Here is a 21402-nt window from a genome sequence, read left to right as displayed (position 1 = left end):
CGGATCTCGAAATTCATTTTTCGTTTCCTCTGTGATTACGAGAAAAGTGTATTCGGCCAATCGTTTATCGAGAAATTATTTTAATACGGGCAAAGGAATTTTCAGAGGAATTTCAAGAATTAATAACAACTTTTCCAAGACGAAAATTAATCCCGAAAAGGTGGCCTGGCCTATTTCATGGAAATGAGGGACAGCGTTGTGACGGCAAATTAATTTCAGAGTTTTGAAACTTGCTTTTTGCGTGGCCACCCTTTGGAAACCGCTCCGCCGCAGGGCTCGCTTCAAAGGCCAAACTTTTCAGCCCCTTTTCACGCGTCCTTGAAAATACCAGACACTATAAATTTTAATTCGGTAAACAAAGTGCGTTCCATTTGCACTGCGATTGCTAGCAATTGTTATTTATTTATTTATTTTTTATGTTACGAGTAGATAGAATAGATTTCAATTCAATTTGCAGAAATGATAAGTGCAATTCTCTTTTTGTGGAAAAATATTATCTACTATATGGAGCTCGATTTTTGTTGTATCAAGAATTTAGTTTGCAAAAAAGAATCAAAGAATTAAAAAGATTTAAAAAAAAATTTATCAAAGAAATTATATTTTACATTTCGTTACATCTTGTACGAGAATGAATAAAATCATAATTTTATAGTATTTTAAATTGATTAATGTAAGTATCTTAACATAATAATTACAAATTAGATAATTTATAATTTTATTAATTTCTCTGAATTTCTAATTTCTCTGAATAATATACACAATCATTCTTCGAAAGAGAGAAAAGAAAATAAAGCACGAATATAAAAAATTTTCAATTATTCCAATATTTGTTGTTAAAATATTATTCCATTTAAAAAAAAAAATCCAAAATAAAAAAGAAAAAAAGAAATGCTAATATGAGCAATTTTTGATTCTCCAAATTATTAGCTTATCCTAGCTCGATCTTTCTCTAGAAAGAAAAAAAATAAACACGAATACGAAAAATCAATTTTTCCAATATTTATTATTAAATTATTCAATTTCATTTACGTGCGAGATTAAACAACGCTCGTTGCAACGCTCCACCTAACTGTTTTCCATTGCAAATGAAAGAAAAAGAGGTGCTTCGTAATTCTTCAAATATTACCTTAATCCTAACTTGATCTTATTTTAGAAAGAAAAAAAATGATACGAATGCGAAAAATCATTTTCAATTATTCCAAATATTCATTATTAAATTATTATTACGTACGTTTCCCATTTAATCCAAAATAAAAAAGGAAAAAAAAGATCTTCTTCTAGAAAAAAAAAAAAATAATACGAATGAAGAAAAATCACTTTCAATTATTCCAATATTCATTATTAAATTATTATTCAAAATAAGAAGGAAAAAAGAGATCCTTATTCCTAATCTTTCTCTAGAAAGAAAAGAAATAACACGAATTCAAAAAATCACTTTTAATTATTCCAATATTCATTATTAATGCCACTATTCATTTCCACTTACGTTTTCCATTTAATCCAAAATAAGAAGGAAAAAAGAGATGCTTCCTAAATTCTAATCTGATTTTTCTCTACAAAAAGAAAGAAAATGAATCCAAAAAATCACTTTCAATTATTCCAATATTCATTATTAAATTATTATTCAAAAAAGAAGGAAAAAAGAGATGCTTAATCCTAGCTTTCTTTCTCTAGAAAGAAAAGAAATAATTCAAATCCAAAAAATCACTTTTAATTATTCCAATATTCATTATTAAATTATTATTCCACTTACGTATGTTTATCATTTTTCAATCCAAAATAAAAAGGAAAAAAGAGATCCTTATTCCTTCTTCCTCTAAAAAGAAAAAAAATGACATGAATCCAAAAAATCACTTTCGATTATTCCAAATATTCGTTATCAAATTATTACCTAATTCCACTTAGGTGCTCCCCCCCAACGTTTCCGTTCTTCATTGCAAATAAAAAAAAGAAGAAATGAATGAACGCGACGATAAAACCGTGGATCGATCGAGAATCAAAATGCAATTTGAGCCGACTTGAAAATTTGATTGTGTAGCGGCTCACGGTGGCGCTTTGACGGCCGTTGATATCGACCGCCCCCGAAACGTGTCCCAACCCCTCCTCCCCCCGTTGCCCTCCCCCAGTCGAATAACTACACCCCCTTGGTCGAGCGTACCCGATATTGCCACCCTCGCCACCTTAAATCCGCCCTTTTTCCCTCTTCTGGAATAGAAAATTCGAGGGGGGATGCAGCCGATAATTTCCTCCCCCGAGATCACATCGAAGGAGAATTGGGCGTTGGTGACGTGCTTCCTCGAACGAATTTTTGAAGGAACTCCCGGGGCAGTTGGGGAAAAAGTTTGGTGAAGATTGGCAAATATATAGATGGAATAATTTCGTTCGAGAGTTATGCTTAGTGGACGATGAAAAATTTCAATTCATCATCTTCTATTTTTTGCGAAGATAAATTTTGTGTAAATTTTGTGTGAATTCGACTCTGATTTCCTCTCGATCGTTTCCTTTTTAAATTCCAAAGTAGGTTTTTCTTCTTTTTCTAGAATTTGTTATTTATTAGTTCGAATTAATCTAACTGGATTAATCATGATCGAATTGTAATTGTAATTTAAGATACTGTACTTACTATCCAACTTACTAGAAATCTAAAATTGCTCTACTTTATCCTAAACGTTAAACCGACTGACCTATGCAACTTTCGAGTAGCGGTAAATTCTCAACCCAAGCGAAACTTACCAACAACTCTGCTACTAAGTCAAAATTAGTCTACAAAATTAACCCCCATCACCAAATGAAATTGGATCCACTTGAGATGTAAAATTATATACGTTTCATCGGCAAGCAATATTCACTTCTCGTTCAACCCTTTAAATTTATTTTATCCTCCCAGCAAGAAAGCAAATTTTTCAATTTCCATGGAAACAACTATACTCTACATAATAACTATATAGATAACAACTATACTATAATATACTAGAATTTCAACGTCCAATAAGAGTTCCTTTTGTGTTTCGTATATAATCGTTCTGGGCAAGTCGTTGAAGGATGTTTAAATTTATTTTATCCTCTCAGCAAGACAAATTTTTCAATTTTTATGGAAACAACTATATCACAGATAATAACTTTATAGATAACAACTATACTATACTATAATACACTAAAATTTCGATGTCATCCAATAAGAGTTCCTTTTATGTTTCATATATAATCTGGGGAGGTCATTGAAGGATATTTAAATTTATTTTATTTTATCCTCCCAGCAAAACAAATTTTTCAATTTCCATGGAAACAACTATACTGTAGATAATAACTATATAGATAACAATTATACTATATTATAATACACTAAAATTTCGATGTCATCCAATAAGAGTTCCTTTTATGTTTCATATATAATCTGGGGAAGTCGTTGAAGGATGTTTAAATTTATTTTATTTTATCCTCCCAGCAAGACAAATTTTTCAATTTCCATGGAAACAACTATACTGTAGATAATAACTATATAGATAAGAACTATACTATATTATAATACACTAGAATTTCGTCAATAAGAGTTCCTTTTATGTTTCACATATAATCTGAAGAGGTCGTTGAAGGATGTTTAAATTTATTTTATCCTCTCAGCAAGAGAAATTTTTCAATTTCTATGGAAACAACTATACTGTAGATAATAACTATATAGATAACAACTATACTATATTATAATACACTAAAATTTCGACGTCATCCAATAAAAGTTCCTTTTATGTTTCATATATAATTTGAGAAGGTCGTTGAAGGATGTTTAAATTTATTTTATTTTATCCTCCCAACAAAACAAATTTTTCAATTTCCATGGAAACGTATATAATCGTTTTGGGCAAGTCGTTGAAGGATGTTTAAATTTATTTTATCCTCTCAGAAATTTTTCAATTTCTATGGAAACAACTATACTGTAGATAATAACTATAATATAGATAACTATACTATATTATAATACATTAGAATTTCGACATCAATAAGAGTTCCTTTTATGTTTCATATATAATCTGGGCAAGTCGTTGAAGGATATTTAAATTTATTTTATTTTATCCTCCCAGCAAGACAAATTTTTCAATTTCCATGGAAACAACTATCCTCTAGATAATAACTATATAGATAACAACTATGCTATAATATACTAGAATTTCAACGTCCAATAAGAGTTCCTTTTGTGTTTCGTATATAACCGTTCTGGGGAGGTCGTTGAAGGAGATGTTACGTTACGTCGGCCATTCGAATGCACCGGGGACGAAGCTTCTCCTCTCCTGATGGGAGAGAAAATTTCCACCGGCTGAAGGTTCAACGATTCGTCACGTCGAACAACTCGCCATTATGCAGATCATATCCACCGACGAACATCTTCCCTCCACAGCTGCTATTTAAGATACGATCTCGATCCTGGTTAAATATCCCTCCACACACACACTGGATTCTGCTCCACATTATACATTATCCTTATTTCTCATTTCTCTGCTGAGAACTCGTTTCGTGGCTAAAAATTGCGTTATATAAATAAAATTCAAGCGGATATTTTGTACCAGCATTTTAAACGTGAATATCAACTTTCGTCATCCCATGAATATCTTATTGTCCAACTCTGCCCTAGAACAGACTCTCAGTTTCAAGATCCTATTTTTCCAAATCCTCTTTTGTTTTTCATATAATAATTCAATAATCATCGAAATGTGCTTGGAACACACGTTTCTTCCGAAACGTTACGCAAAATTGTAGTTGAAAAGCGATATTTAAACTCTCTCGTGTAATCTATCCCCTCTGAACAGCCTGTTTAATCCCACCACAGGGATATTCCAGCATACGTAGCCCGGTTAAATGCTGGCAAGTATCGGCGCGTAATGCTCAAAAGCGCGCAAACACCGGTGTGGAGTGTCTAACGGAATCCAAACCAACCATCCGAGCTGTCTGAAACTGTTACCCAGTCAGAGAGAGAAAGAGAGAGAGAGAGAGTGGAATTTCATCCCCAGATAGGAATATTCACGCGAGGGGGCAACCTCGATGCTCAAGTTTCCGAATACCAGGTACTCGAAAGCGTGGAAACAACACGTGAAACCGCCGTCTGAAATGGAATATTCACGCGTAATTAATCGAAAACGTTGGGAGGAGGCAATTCCTTGCATTTGAGGCAATTACGAAGCACAGTGTTTGCCCGCCGCGTTAGCGCGCCCCTCTTTCGTGGAAAACTCGGGTCGAGTGAAGGCAGCGCGCACAAACAGCACACCTCTGCCGCGAGAGTTCCTTCCTTCGTTCCGCGTCGCCACCACGGCCTTCGCTAGCGTCCTAATGTCGGCGAATATTGTCGCCGAGTGGCGCGGATGCGCGGCTCGGTTTGCCTTTCCTTTTCACGGTGGAGCGAGTTGGATGAGGGAGGGAGAGAGAGAGAGAGAGGGAACTCGGCCGGGAAAAAACTCATCCACCTCCTCGTCGCGCGGGGAGATCCTCTCCTCTCGTGTGAAAAGTGGTTTCCGGTGAGTAGAGCGGTTTCAAAAGAGACGAAGAATCAGGGACACGGAAGATAATTTTCTTGTTTGTCTTGATCCTCCTTTCGAGGTTTCTGGGTGAGTTTGAGTGAGCGTGGCTCGGGGATACGGATGGTTTAACGGTGAAGAACGGCGTGGAAAGCGGAGAAAGGATGGACGGGTGGATTTTGAATTAAGAATGGTTGAGAAGATGAGATTTTTCGTGTTGAATTTTTTGTAAAAGGTACGATAAGCGATTCATAATTTTCTTTCTAAATTATGGAGCGTTCAAGAAAAGGAAAAGAAAAAGAAAAAGATCGATAAAACATTCTTCGAAGAAAGCTCGAAAGTCGTAGTTATCTACAAAGTAAACGTCGGTATCAAATAGTTCTTTCGGAATCTACCGATGGCGCCACACGATCGTTGCTATTACTATTACCGACAACCGATAACAGAGGCGAAACAGAGGGAATTTTCAAATCGCGATTTTCCCCTCGGACAAATTACATTTCTTTTTCGAAAAATAAAACATTTTTATTTTTTCTTCGCGCGATTATTTAATATATAAAAATATATATATATATATTTAATGAGAATGATAAGAAAATGAAATTTTCAATAATGCGATACGAGATTGCAATGTGCCATTAATAACAACAATTTCATTTTATCGAATTTATGATTCTCTTTTGATTCTCTTGCGTTCTTGGGAAAATTATAACACATGTTGTCCCATTCGATACTTTTTTCTTCGCATAATTCGCGCGCGGGAAAAGAAATAGAGCCGGATTTTATTTTCGTCTCCGTTTTGTCATTTCAAAAAGGGGTCGATCTTTTGCCCAATTTACATCCATGTATCTTGCCATCTTCAAAGCAACATTGCAAAATATTGGGCTCACATTTCGTGACAAGGTTGTGCCCTACATACCGAAATTTTCGTCCCGAATTCCGAATTGTTCTACGCGAGTCATATAATTATAGAATTCTTATTTTCATAAAATTATTCACATTCTTTTAAACCTCTCTTCTACCTCGTACAAAATTCATCTGATTCGTTTCAATTCGGAAGCGTTTCTTCCTTCGAAGAATGAAAATCCGCAACGTTGCATCCTTCTTAGACGAGTTTTGCAAAATTATTTGTTCGCGAATTTATTTGTGAAAAATGATTTGTTACTGTTTTTTCGTGTGTCGTAAATATGCGTTGAAAATGTCAGAATTTTCGTGTTGATCATTAATCGTTGGTTAAAAACATGAATTTTGACGACGTAGCATAATTTCTTCTTTATTTTTACGAATTGTCGTCATAATTTAACGTTCGCGGGACAGTCACTCACGGCGATATATCTTTCTTAAATACGAGCTTTTCCTGATATATATTTTTAGGATCCAAAATATTTTTTCTGCTCGGTTTAACGAAAAATTTTCAACATTCCATCGCGATGAACGAACTTGAAAAAAGATGGAATACCATCTATCTCTGTCAACCGAATTTTTCGCGCGAATATAATTTATTTCTAAAAAAAATACGAAAATATTTTCGAAAAGCAGAAAAAGGAAATCTTCGTTTACATTAATTGAACAACAAATATTGGCAATTTACTTATTTCGATATCTTTCAATCAAATGATGAAACCTATTTAAAAAAAAATTTATAACAAAATGCTTCTTCGATGATTCTTCTTGCGATTTCGACATTCAATTCGACATCTAGAATCGTAACAGATCTCATCTTTTGAATATATTCCAAATCTGCTGAAAACTAAGAATGGAATGGAAAAGAATTTACGACTTTTCAACAAAGGAATGATATTCATGATTAAATAATTGTAACAACCTTCTTTGTGATTGCAATAAAAGCTTGACAAAAGAAGGGAAGAAAGTGTACACTGGAAGCAGCCGTGTACTGGAAATAAACCATTTTATCGTGCAACTTCTTCCTTGATTGTTGATGTAATCTCCTTCGAGTTGCTTGAGAAGATATTCTTTAACTACTTCTTCCCTCGGAAGAAGATCAAGTTCTCGGAATAATAAAAATGTTTATAGACTAAAACCTGTCTGGAATTCCTTGAAACTTAATTAAAATTATAAGTAAAACATCGAGAAAAAAATTCTTACTATAAAATTAAACTAACAAAACCCAAAAAATCTTCTACTATTCTTCTCTGTTCCATAATCTGACAAAGTTTCTTAATTTCTTCTTCTTTTTTTCAATACTAATATCACGATTAAACGCGATCTTTACCTCGAAATAATTAAAATTCAAACAATTTCCTCGACTGTTTCTACTCTGAAACAAGAACAACAAACTACTAATAACGATAATCGTGAAAATGAATCCTTTTTGAAGAGTCGAAAAAAATTTTGGGAAGAAACTTTTTTTTTTTCTTTGCAATTAAATTAAAATACCTCGGAGAGATCATCAGTGCTTTTCGCAAGGCTGGAGGAGGGGCCATTCCTCGCCGTTCGACCCAAGTCCCAAGCGACAGGTTATGTTTAGAATCGCCTTGATCGTCATCAGGCCGCCGATTATTTATCGTAAACAAGAGGTTTTCGTTCTGCGCCGCGGCTTATAAATCGTGGGTGCGGCCAATTATAATGGCTCCTCCGTATTTCGGGAACCCGTGGTGGCCAACGTTGCCGCTGTTGCCCGCATTTTTCTTAGCCAAATCCTTGCCAAATAGCCGCGTGTGTCACAGTGAATCATAAGCCGTTATAACATGGCCGCGAAATCCTGGCCAATTCTCCTCTCCTCGATTTGTTTGAACGACATTGAAGGAAGGAAGGAAGGAGGAAGAGATGCACGACTTCCGGTGATGAGGGAATCTTGCAACTTTTCTTTCTTTCTTTTCGAGAATCGCTCGTATTATGGTGTTTGGGTTCGTAAATGAAGCGCCACGATATATTTTTCTCTCGAAAAATGTGAAAATTGTTTGAGGAGATACATTTTGTGACAATATCGATTATTTATTACTTGCTTGTCGAGAAATCTTTAATTTAGAAGATATTCCAGTTTTAAAGCTCGAAAAATCAAAAAGCTAAAGATATTTTATTGTTCGTAAGATTTCAAGTTACAGTTATCTCTTAAATTGTTTTTTTTTTTTTTTTAGGAAATAAAATAATGGATTATTATATTAACCGATTAATCAAAGTATTGATCAACTTTTTCTCTTTTTAATTAATTTAATTCTAATCTTTATTAATTTTTTTTAATCTTAGTATTAATTTTTATTAATCTTATTTAAGGATATACGAAATACGTGACAACTTTCGTCGAGTTGCGGATTGCGGAAATTTGCTTTGAAGATTTTTATTTTTCCACGTGATCTCGTGATCCAGCGGAATTAAACTGATATCATCGACATCATAAAACTTTCGATGTTTCGAAAAAAAAAAAAAAGAAAAGAAAAGAAATCGTGACGAGTCTCTAAACGAGATTCGAAAGTAAACGTGAAATCAAATAGTTTTAAGCTTCGATCTCTCTCTTTGCTCTTTTAATTTTTAATTGCTGAGATAAGAGGGAAAGGGAGGAGCGAGCGAACGTTGCGTTTTAATCTGGTGTGTAAACCTCGTGTAATTCTAAAGTTAGTTGAGAAGTTGGCTGGAATTTAGATAAATTATCACGATAGCTCGAATAATCGCCTCGAATAAAGTTGGCACGTATTGTAATAATGTGACATCGACCCGGATCTCCGGATGGAAAAATTAAAAATCAAGATTTTGAGATCGAAACGATATACACGTGTTAAAAAGAAAATTGTTATTAAACTGTTATTATAATATAAATCGTGGCCATATACTTGAACGGAATAAACGAGACGATCAATTCAGTCATCGGCTCTGACACTACTCCTGAATATTCCTTCAAGGTTTCATAGAAATGAATTCCTTTCAGAATTATTTTCGTCCTCCCGAACTTCTCTCCATCCAACGCATCTTTCAAAACTGTCCCAATCGTTTCCCTCTAATTTCAATCAAATTCCAACTTAAATTAATATCGTCAGATCTATAATTAAATATCATCACAGTTTAGGATTTATCATTTTTTATTCGATCTCCAGATTCTTTTAATTTTCGATTAAAAAGAAATCTAAACAATTATGATAAATGCTAAATTGTGATGATATTTTATCACGGATCTGACGATATTAATTTACATTGGAATTCGAAGCATCGAATTAAATCTTCAAAGATACACCGACCCAATTTCGTATACACACACGAATTTTATGGCAGCTTTACACGATACACGGTTTGGCAGTGGCAAGCACCGACTATTAACAAAGAAATAGGCTTGTACCAATGATAGTTTGTTAAACCAGGATCCCTGGCACCGATATCATTATTGGATTAATCGCCAATCGTCACGTATCTCGTGGATATTTTGTAAACGTCTCGTTCCCCTTTTCGCGAGGGGCAACACGTGTTCCTCGGCCGGAAGATCGAGCGACGATTTCGGTCGGGCCTCTGATTCTCGTTGGATCACATCGTGCGACATCGTTGATTCGCCACGTACTCGATCGATCATGCGTACCACTCGGAAGCCCGAATAGTCGAAACAGTTATGCGACAGCTGCACTTGCATTCCTGCCAAATAAAACATTCCGTGACACCGATTTCCGCTCGTAATTTTCATTTCTCGCCCGCGAAAATAATTCCTGAAACGAAATTTATGAATCGAGGGAACGAATTTCCAAAATTCCCCAATTTCTTCTCTTTTGATTCAATGGGAGAGAATAAATGTTTATTTGTTCATTTTTTTTTTTTTTTTTTTTTTATTTGAAGATACGAATAATTCTGGAAGAAAGAAATCTGATTCGCGATCATTTTAGAGGAGAAAAAAAGTCACTAAAATTGAGGTTAAGAAATACAGGTTTTTCCCACATAAATTTGTAAATTTTTTGAAGGAACGAATTAATCTTAATGAAATGAATCTTAATCTATTTTCAATAGAAATAATTCTGGAAGAAATATTTGGCTCACAACTCGTGTCTAGGGAGCGAAAAGTCACTAAAATTGAGGTTAAGAAACAAGTTTCTTTCACATGTGTAAATTTTTTAGAGGAATAAATTGTTAATAATTAAAATTAATGAAATTTTCAATGAAAATAATTCTGGAAGAAATATTTGACTCACAACTCGTATCTAGGGAGCGAAAAGTCACTAAAATTGAGGTTAAGAAACACATTTCTCTCACATGTGTAAATTTTTTGGAGGAACGAATTGTTAATAATTAAATTTGGTGAAATTTTCAATGGAAATAATTCTGGAAAAAACGTTTGACTCCTAATTTTAGGAAAAAATCACTAAGAAATTGAAATTAGACAAATTTTTTTGAAACGTAATTTTTTTAAAGGAGCAAAAATTGAAGACATTTCGATGCTCGATTAAAAATGGTTCGAAAGTAGAGTTTTAGCTTAGAGTATCGGCTTGGGAATTTAAGAAACGTGTGGGAGAAAAATTTACCGCGCGGTGACGTTGGTACGATTGATAAATTGTGACTCGGTGATAGCGACGTGCCAAAGACATTAAAAAAACACATTAAAAAAAAATGTCGCGATGCGAAATTCTTGTCAGTGGCACTCAATCTAACAACACGCGTTTATATTCCTTCATATCTCGTATCTAAGCGTTTCATCATCTTTTTGTATTTTATATTCAACATCTTGTCGAACATTCACGTTTACGTTTCTATATTCCATGCATATTCCAAACAAGTGTCAATATTTCAAAACTTCACGATATTCATTCACAAATTTCTCTCTTCAAGAAATCTTTATATTTCAATGATAGAAAACGAAATACCAAATAATTCCAAAATTCCATTTTGAAATGATACTCGTTCAATTAATTTTCCTAAGAATTTTAAACAACGCCAAAACAAGACTAAAGAATCTCTGTAACCCATATTTCAAAAATCCTCCTAAAATAAAAAAAATCAGAAAAAATCGCATTTTACATTAACAAAAAATTCTTTCTCAAATCCACGCAAAATTATTAAATTAAACAAAAAAAAAAGAAATTATCATCTCAAAATCCTATCATCTTGAGCTCAAACAGATGATTTATATAGTATCATCCCTTAGATCCATCTTCGAGAAAGAAAAAAACCTAAAAAAAACTGAATAAAGAATCAAAACATTGAAACAAAAAGAAGAAGAAAAAAAAGGGTCGCAGAAGAGAAAAAAAAGGGAGCAAAAGAAAGAATGTTCGTACAGAGAAGAAAGGGGGTTGTTTTTCGTGGGGGGAGGAGGGGAGGGAAGGGTGGGAGGGAGAGGACAAACGACGTATATGCGTGCACGCGAGAAAAGCGACGCCGTTGAAAATAATCCGACTCGCTCTATAAATACAATACGGCATTCAGTCTTTGCCTGTACGTCGCGAAGCTCGGATGCTTATCTGACGCGTGTCACCGTCTTCTCTCGCGGTGATTCTTCCGCAACTGATAACGCTCTGAAAAATCCCAGGGAAGCCGCGATCACGGCTTGTCCAACTGTCGCACTCTTCTCGATTCTAATTGTCGTTGAAGCGTGTTCACGAGAGATGTTTCTAGACTATGATTAATTGGAAGATCGAATATAGTGAGGTATATGTATATATATGTATATATACAGTGAAATATGGGATTAGAGTGTTTGAGTTTATGTGAAAATTGGATGTTTGATTTTTTGATCAAATGTGCGAGATTCGAGATTTTTATTTTTATTTTTTTTTTCTCTTCTTTTCTCAGTCTCTTCTCATCGACTTCTCCCTTTTCTTTTCTGTTGAGAAGATTTCAAGTTTCGAAGGGAAGATTAATTTTCATTGAGAAATCGGCCAATTAATCGTTTCCTCGCGATTGAAGATAATAATCGATGTATTTTTAGATACGATGCTCGTTTCGATTAATCAAATTGTAACCCGTTTCGGAAGACCTGTGACTTTGTCTCAATTTGTGATTTCGCAATGATGTTGCACAGATGACGATGCGCGATATTATTTTTGTATTATTGAAATGTCGACTCGTCGTGCGGGGAACTTTAACTTTAGTTCCAATATCTTTCTATTACTTACTCCATATTGATCACGTCTTAACAATTTCTTCCATCTTCTTATTTCTTCTTTTCTCATCTCTCGCGAAATTGAGTATATTTATACATAAAATCCAACTTGAAAATTTGAATTCCTTTCGAGGATTCCTTTCAAAAGGACCGATTCCAGATCCTCGTCCCCAATCTCCTTAAACCTTATTAACCCTGTTCGAATCTCCATTGGATACATAATCTCTCCGACCTCTCAATCATTTTCATTCGAATCATGTTAAAAAATACGTAAAAAAAAAACAAAAACAACAACCCAGAAAATAATCAGACGTGAAAATGCACTACGCGCGACTTCAGCGCCATCTACGTCGACATGGCGCTCTGTTATGAGAAACCTGGAAGAAAGCATCGTTGAAGGGAGCTACTTCGAAAGTGGGGGATATATCCAGAGCGATTGGGAGGATTTGTTGGGGACACGTGTCGCGATGGAGAGGCTCAGTGTAGCGGAATCATTGCGCAGGAAAGATAAGAGGAGACGTAGAGGTTGGACAGTGGTGGTTGGTCACGAAGTACGGTAAGTAGAGTATAAATCAGTGATATATCGCGCTCTTCCGAGTTACCCCTTATCAGAACGAGGGGATTGCTCTCCGGAGAGTCTAAATGCTTCCTCCGCGAATGCCCCTTTCTTCCTCGTTGATGCCTTCATTGCAACTACTTCCTACACGAGCCACTGCGCTTTCTGCTCGGCTGATGGCACACTCTTTCGTTATCTAGGATGTTTGAGGGTCGGTTGTTTAGTTATTCTATATTTTGTTTCTTCTGATGATGTTACAAGATAGATTAATGTTACAAGATTTTTTGACAACCGTTATATAGAGAAGATGAATTTTTACGAATCCGATTCGATGAATTTTCGCAAAATTTTATTATTTGTATATACTTTTCTCGAAGTCTCTTGTTCTCTTCTTGATCAAAAGATCAAGATTGATTCTATGTTCGAAACACTGAAGAAGAACACGACTGTGAAAGAGAATAATATTCGGAGAACGTCGGTAACACGATTTCCAGTTTTGTTGGTTAAATTTTTGAGTCGTATAGTGCTGCCACCTTTGGATCTATTTCGAAAGCTTCCTGGACGCATGCTAACGCGATAGATCAATATCACGTCCGATAATTTGCGATGTTTGTGATGTTCCATCGAATCGAAAATTTGTCGAAAGATTCTCGATATCGAATATTAATAATATTTTTTTTTTAAATGAGGATGAATTATCAAAAGATCATTTTATATTGATTAATTTATTTAAGAAAAAATTAATTTCATAGGCAAGCTTGATATTTGTTAATTAAACGTTGAAAATTGTTCATTGCGTATTAATTTGTAATTTATTTATCTCAATATTTCTTAAGGGATAAGAAGGGATAATGATTCTTAGTAAGTAGAATGAACACGTGTGCAGTCAGACCTGCAGTTACACATATATTCACTTTAATGCTACATACTTTAGTGTCCCAGTTTGAAATTATTGTTCAATTAGCTACAATGCTTTCCACTTGGAAATTTAACATTTCGTCTTTATTTTATGTCTTGGACCATTTTTCAATTTAATTTATAGAGTAGAGAAATTAACGATCCTTTAAATTATGAAGAAACGTGAGAAATTCATCGTTGAAACTCATCAACTAATCGAATTTTTTTTTTCTTTTTTTATTAATTAGAATTATTATTTAATAAGAGAAATTCCAAAATGGAAATTCATCGGATATTAATTAATTTTAATATCATGCCTACGGATATTTTATTTAATTTCTAAATAATTTTAATCTCTCAGAATTTAACTTTGAATTTTTTAATCAATCGATCTTTTCTAAATTAAATAAAAAATTATATAAATTTTCCTCCTTCGCATTTTAATATTATTATTTTTCCTCAATTTATTATTTTCAATCGTAAATCTTTCATCATTGGCACAATACATATATTTTCTCCAATAATAATAATTAAAAATTTTATTTCAAAGGAGAAACAAATCAAAGAGAGATAACCATAATGATAACTTCAACCTTCCTTGTCTACGGTTTCATTTAAATTCGCCCGGCATGTTAGCCCTGTTCTAAATTTCGCCAGGAATGTCAGCCTCGCACACGACACAAATTTAAAGCACGAATTAATTGCACCCTGTAAGCCTTGATTAAATTGCCATCTACGTGTCGCGAGAAAATACGAACCCCACCTTACAAATCGATCAATGAATTGCGGATGACTTGAGTTCGATTTTTTCGATCCATTTCCTTTTTCTCGTTTATTTATTTATTTTTCTTTCCCCTCTCTTAACTCGATTCATGTTAACGATAATTGTTTATGAATTATTAATATAAAGGCGCGAAAGAGTGATTTTTCAAATCGAGTTAATATTCAATGATCATTCCTTACGATATTTTTTTCTTTTTTTTTTTTTTTTTTAACTTCAGCGTTTCTTCAGAGTGGAATATTCATTGGAGAGAAACGATGAAAAGAAATTATATAATAATAATAATAGTATAAGCTTTTTTAAAGTTTGTGCAACTCGGTGGAACTGTTTAAAATCGATTAAACAAATGAATTAATTAATAGGAAGGACGAATTTTAACGAACTTTAAACTTTTTACAAAAAAAAAAAAAGGAAAAAGTAAATCTTTTCATTCCGAAATTTGCAAAGAAAATTTCTCTTTTTTTAAATTTTTTTTAATATCACTGGAAATTATTTTATGCAGAAAAAATTTTTTTCACTAATCCTTTTATCTTTTACACACACAAAAAAAAAGAAGAAATATGCTCTTATAAAGCAAGATTCTTTTATTACGATCGTTTTTCCCTTTCTCGCAAAACTATTTTTTGTAATAATTTAATTTTTCGTTAAAAAAAAAATAAAATTGTTTATTTCTACTTCTTTGGAGAAGAGGGACCTGTTTCTCTTTAGCAGAGAATTTATCTGTCAGGGAATGATATTTCGAAAAAGAGATGGATAATTTGTTAATTGTTAACTTCTCTCTCTCTCTCTCTCTCTCTCTCTCTCTCTCTCTCTCTCTCTCTCTCTCTCTCTCTCTCTCTCTCTCTCTCTCTCTCTCTCTCTCTCTCTCTGTCGAAATACAACGAAGTTTTATGAACGGATTACACTACGCGACAGTTAATGGGGTTCCATGTTATTCAGTTTCTCATCGACATTGTAAAATGGTGGACGAGCTTCGTCCCGGGGCTAATGAAACTTCCCAACATAGACACCGTTGTTTTGAATTTCTGCTTAATATCCTGAAACCCTATTTAAAAGTCAATTGGCTGTTTTGCCTTTTCAAAATCCGTACCCTTGTTGCTGACAGGCAACAAACAAACTTTCGGTCAGGTCAGTTGAGAAGCTTGGAAACTTCCGGTTGGCATATGAATTAGAGGAAACTTGTATTATCTGTAAGAAGTTTTGCGAAAATTCTATATTTCTTGAACCAAGTTTAAGATTTAATATCTTAAAAGATATGAACGAATGCTAAGTTATAAATATTAAATTGAAGAAAATTTCGATATTTATTTAGATATATATACATATATATCTAATTTAGGTATTCTGAGTAAAAAACTTATTTAACTATCTTGTAATTTTTAACTTCAAAATCTTAACAAAGTTTCACAGAGTGACAAATTTGTTTGAGTAACCATAAAGTCAAAATTTTTGACTTACTTGAAGCTTTAAATTGCTGCAGAGACATAGAAAAGTATTTTGAAAACATAGAAAAACTTTCAATATAATTATATAATTACTAAAAAAGATTTATCCATCGATAAACAATAAAACAATTCTGTAGAACTTTATTTTTATATACATGTGCCATTTTCACAAGAGCATCAAGTTTGTCTTGAACTTTAGTCTTCTCTCTCTAGTCGAATTTTCCAAAAAAATTTTTGATTCACTGAAGCTTTAAATTACTGCAGAGACGTAGAAAAGTATTTTAACAACATAGAAAAACTTTTAATATAATTACATAATTATTAAAAGAGATTTATCCATTGATAAACATTAAAACAATTCTGTAGAATTTTATTTTTACATCACCATGTGCCATCTTCACCAAGAGCCTCGAACTTTAGTTTTCTTTCGCTCCAGTCGAATTTTCCAAAAAAATTTTTGATTTACTGAAGCTTTAAATTGCTGCAGAGACGTAGGAAAGTATTTTGAAAACATAGAAAAACTTTTAATATAATTACGTAATTATTAAAAAAGATTTATCCATCGATAAACAATAAAACAATTCTGTAGAATTTTATTTTTATATACATATGCTATCTTCACCAAGAGCATCAAGTTTGCCTCGTTTCACGTCTCCTCTTCCCAGTCAAATTTTCAAAAAAAAATTTTTGATTCAGTGAAGCTTTAAATTGCTGCAGAGACATAGAAAAGTATTTTAACAATATAGAAAAACTTTTAATATAATTTTATTTATATTTATATATTTTATTATTATATATATTTATATAATTATATTTTAATATAATTACATAATTACTAAAAAAAGATTTATCCATAAACAATAAAACAATTCCATAGAATTTTATTTTCACATCACCATGTGCTATCTTCACCAAGAGCATCAAGTTTGAACTTCACATCTCCTCTTCCTTCCATTTTTGTCTCCACTCAAGAAACAACGCTGTGACGAATTATCAATCTCACTCGACTAATATTTGCACGGAACACGGTTTATCGATCCCAATAATTTTGAAATTTTCAATATTTACAAAATTCATTCTCGCGAGAGGATTCCCCATACTTGATCGATGTGTTCATTGAAAACACAAGAACAACCGTTTCGAATCCCTTCGAATGTTTATCGGATGCAAAGAGTGCATATATTATCACTCGTGATACAACAGTGAATATACGAATTTTTTTCATAAAAGAGCGATATATATATATATATATATTTATTTATTTCGTATTCTTTTGACGAGAGGATCGTCAAAATCGAGGATCTCCATTCGAGTGGAAATTTTTCTAAGGGGAAAAATTTTATTTTTTTTCGATCATGAAAAAAAAATTTTCTTCGTTACAAGGTAATAATAACCTCTTTTATTTCAACGCATCGAAAATTACATTTTTCATTCTTCCCTATACTTCATACACATACACTATACTTCACACATATATATATATTCACACGTACACTATGTGAATATATAAAGCTTTTATCGAGTATGGTATATATATATATAGAAATATCGAGCAAGATATTACCTTATCGACTTTACGATGTTACTTTTCACAATATATTATTGTGCGGCAATGTTTTCGTAAGCGTCTTAATGTTGGTATGTACTTTAGTATGTACATACGTAACAGCATGAAATACTATAATAATAAATACGTTAGACAAAAGATGGTAAACCATGAACTGACATTTCTGGAACGCTTGAGGCGTAAATTTATCGTGAAATTTTTTTTCATTTTCCAGAATCGAAATGCTTATATATATATATATATATATATATATATATATATATATATATATTTCTTTGAAATATATATAAAAATTCTTTTTACCCTTTCGCATTGTATTTCAATTCTTTTTTTTTTGTTGTTGTTGTTATGTAAACCTTTATTGTAACTTTTTTATTGAACGAATCTTTTGTTGAACAAAAGTGTCGATAATAATAAATGTAATACGAATAATTGAAACGCATCGATGTGCAACAATATGTGGAAAAATTATAAAGAGTGAAATTTTTCAATAATAATCTTTTCCAAGGAAAAAAGATGTATAAATTAAATCGAATTCAATTTGACAAATTGTTATATTGTCGTATTAACAAAAATTACAAAAACACGATAAAATATTCAACTAATATAAAGATTAGAAAATACTTCTTCCGTAAATACGTCAAGCAAAAAATTGTAATAAATTTCCTTCTCCGTCTCTCGAGGCGAAAAGGAAAAGAAACTTTTTAAGTAGAATATACCGGCGCGTAGCCAGACGCGTAAACTCTTTTTATTTTTCTTCCCACATACATCTCCCATTGAATCGTATTCGCACGAATATTTCAATCTTGTTAATGTTCCATTGTTGAAAATGAATTTTTGAAATTTTTCGAAGCTTTCGTTTAACCTAACCTAACCTAACCTAACCTAACCTAACCTAACCTAACCTAACCTAACTTGATCGTTTTGCTTAGACACGCGAATTATCAGTTTCGTTTCAGGATGACACGATTTTAAAAAATAAAAATTAGATGATTTTTATATTTTTCCGATAATATTTTTTTTTTTTCATAATACATTTGAAAACGTAATATTTCTTTTCACAAATATTCATTTCGCATTTCGAAAGAAACGACTATTACACCATTCTTTATCCTTGCACGTTTCGACGCACATAATTTCGAACATTTCGTAACGTTTCATAACGATTTCATCTCGTTTATGTTCGAGATAGAAAATTTTTACGACGAATATTTCATGTAATGCCAATACGCAACTACGACTCGTTACCAGAATTGTTGGAATTTGTTGGAGAATTTTCTTTTTTACCAATTTTATATTCACGACCTTAATTGCGGATTAATTGATTTATCGATCGGTCAATCCCCGCAGAGGAAAGTTTAAACAACGTTTCCAAGCTTGGATAATCCGGTTTTGTTGTCGTTGTTGGTCGAGCCGTTCACCGAGTTCACGTCCCAGAAATTTTCGTTTCACGTGACTCGATTGTTCTTCTTTTTTTTTTCTTTTTTTTTTTTCGAAATTGTATCGCATTTCGCGTGTAGCAAGGTCACTTTTGGAATATTTGGAAAAAAAAATTACATTTCTCTATTGAGAACTCGGCATGCAACACTTTTAATAAAATAAATGATAGAATAAAATCTCCTCTCTTTCTCTTTTATTTATTTTAAAGGAATATTGTTTCGCTTTTCTCCTTTCCTTTTTTTCATTTTACTATTCTTACATCTCCTTTTATCTTGTGTGTTTTCATTGTTTTAGAAAAAATCCTATTTTTTGAGGTTTATATATATATATTTTATGTAGTTTGTGAGAGAGTAACAAGAATTTTGGATCGCTGTTTACATTGTATGCATCGCATATTTTCTCATGATACGGTTAATTAAAAATACGCGAGTGTAAAAATTTACATGGATGCATTGTACACACGAGTGTATCGATGTTAATTATTTTCAACGTGCAATCTTTATTTATGGATACATTTTCTGAGTAATATTGAAGCATAGTTTCTGTTTCCTTGTTTCGAGGGTAATAATCGATAAAAATAAAGTAAAGTAAAACCGTTCAAATTATTAGAATAATGCAATCTTTAAATTCGAATTTTCGAATAAACGTAACCATCTAGTTACGAAAGTACGAAATCATTTAGAGAAACGAATAACATTTTTTTTTTAATTACAATAATTAAGTAAAAATCAAAGCAGTTTAACTTAAATCCATTGATTGGAATCGTAATTGGAAAAGAAAGGGAATAAAAGTTAAACCAGGATGAAAAGGAAACAACGAAACGGAAATTGAACTTTTATGAAACAAGTATAATCAAGAGAGTGTCTCCAAAGCCGTGAAAATAAGAAGGGAATAATAACAACAACAATAAAAGAACACGATATCGAAGTAATTTTATTGAAGGAAAAGGGAGGGAAATGAAAAATAAATTGTATATACCTCGAAGAAAAAATTCATTATACAACCATCATTTCCACCATTTGCTTCGATGAAGAGACAGACAGAGAGAGAGAGAGAGAGAGAGAGAGAGAGAGAGAGAGAGAGAGAGAGAAAGAAGAGAGTGGGAGGCGCAGCCTTATCTACTTACAAATTAATCCCCAGCCCGCAACCTTAAAACGAAACTTGAGACTTTCAGAGAGTTGGCTGGTTTGACGTAGATAATGGTCGATCATGCGTGCAGAAACTAGCGTGTCAAGGATCTTTATAAATAATATTCATGATCGTTTCAAACTCAAACATACTCGAACATCCATTCTCGCCTGTTTGCACGAATTGTTTCGTTTAATCTGATGTGCAATGTGTGATTTCGTTCCTAATACTGAATATTAAAACAATATTCGACGATATATAATAGACTAGTTATTAAATCATCAAGTTGAATTATACGTTTTAATATTTATGCAAAATCTACCATCATCTAATCTGTATATCGCGTAAAATGGATAATTCACAGTTTGCCCAGTTTCGTTGAACACGAAGTCGTCAATTATATCGAATTAAAATTTCCTAGATAGATTAATTTTGACAGAAAATACAATTTTTTAAATTATTATCCACTATCAAATATTACTATTGACAAGAATTTCCACGGGTAACTTTTAATCTATTGTGAGAGTCAACAAGCAAGTTGTCCAGGTTAGTCATTCACAGTTCTGTGCGATTAGGTATTAAAAATAAACGGAGGCGGCGTTATGAAGCGATCCCTCTTCAGATAGAGTCAACTTGGGATGAGAAATGAGGAACGAAGCTCTGGAAATTAACGGATTTGACATCCTATCTGATCGATCCCTCGTGGAATCTCAAAGAAACCAAATGATGTTTGATGTATATGAACTCCAGTAGCCAAAGTAGGCACAATTTATATATCGATTGAAACATAATAATCGCAAGCAAACAACTTGGATTACTCGACAAATGAGCAAGGATCATCATCTCGCATAAAAGTAGACGTAATTTGAATCAGAACGACTTTTCTTGAAATCGTTTCACATATAGCCAATAACGAAAATCGATTTTCTTCGAGCAATTGAAGAAGCCCAATCTGACGATCAGTCGGATAAAATGGCTGGATTAATTTATTATATCTGGTGAATAGGAGAGGAATCGAAGATGAGATAAACGTGAACGTGGTTGTGCAACGATCGATCGA

General features: G+C 32.9%; 1 protein-coding gene across 3 annotated transcripts in view; it reads left to right on the top strand.

Annotated features, from left to right (window-relative positions):
* Positions 1-21402, top strand: part of LOC411288 (cAMP-specific 3',5'-cyclic phosphodiesterase) — a 255555-nt gene that overhangs the window by 53874 nt on the left and 180279 nt on the right. Inside the window, exons 1-2 of one of the 3 annotated variants that reach the window (XM_016913388.2) lie at positions 11856-12074; positions 12868-13084. The exons of 1 other annotated variant lie outside the window; for it this stretch is intronic. In XM_016913388.2, the coding sequence (XP_016768877.2) occupies positions 12897-13084 (188 nt within the window). In that variant the 5' untranslated portion in view covers positions 11856-12074; positions 12868-12896. Of the gene's footprint in view, positions 1-11855; positions 12075-12257; positions 13085-21402 lie in introns of those variants that run through there. One more of the 3 variants, XM_006568534.3, reaches the window with a different exon arrangement.

Source organism: Apis mellifera, linkage group LG8 (assembly GCF_003254395.2).
Source record: "Apis mellifera strain DH4 linkage group LG8, Amel_HAv3.1, whole genome shotgun sequence".
Taxonomy (NCBI): domain Eukaryota; kingdom Metazoa; phylum Arthropoda; class Insecta; order Hymenoptera; family Apidae; genus Apis; species Apis mellifera.
This window is presented reverse-complemented; position numbering and strand designations above follow the sequence as displayed.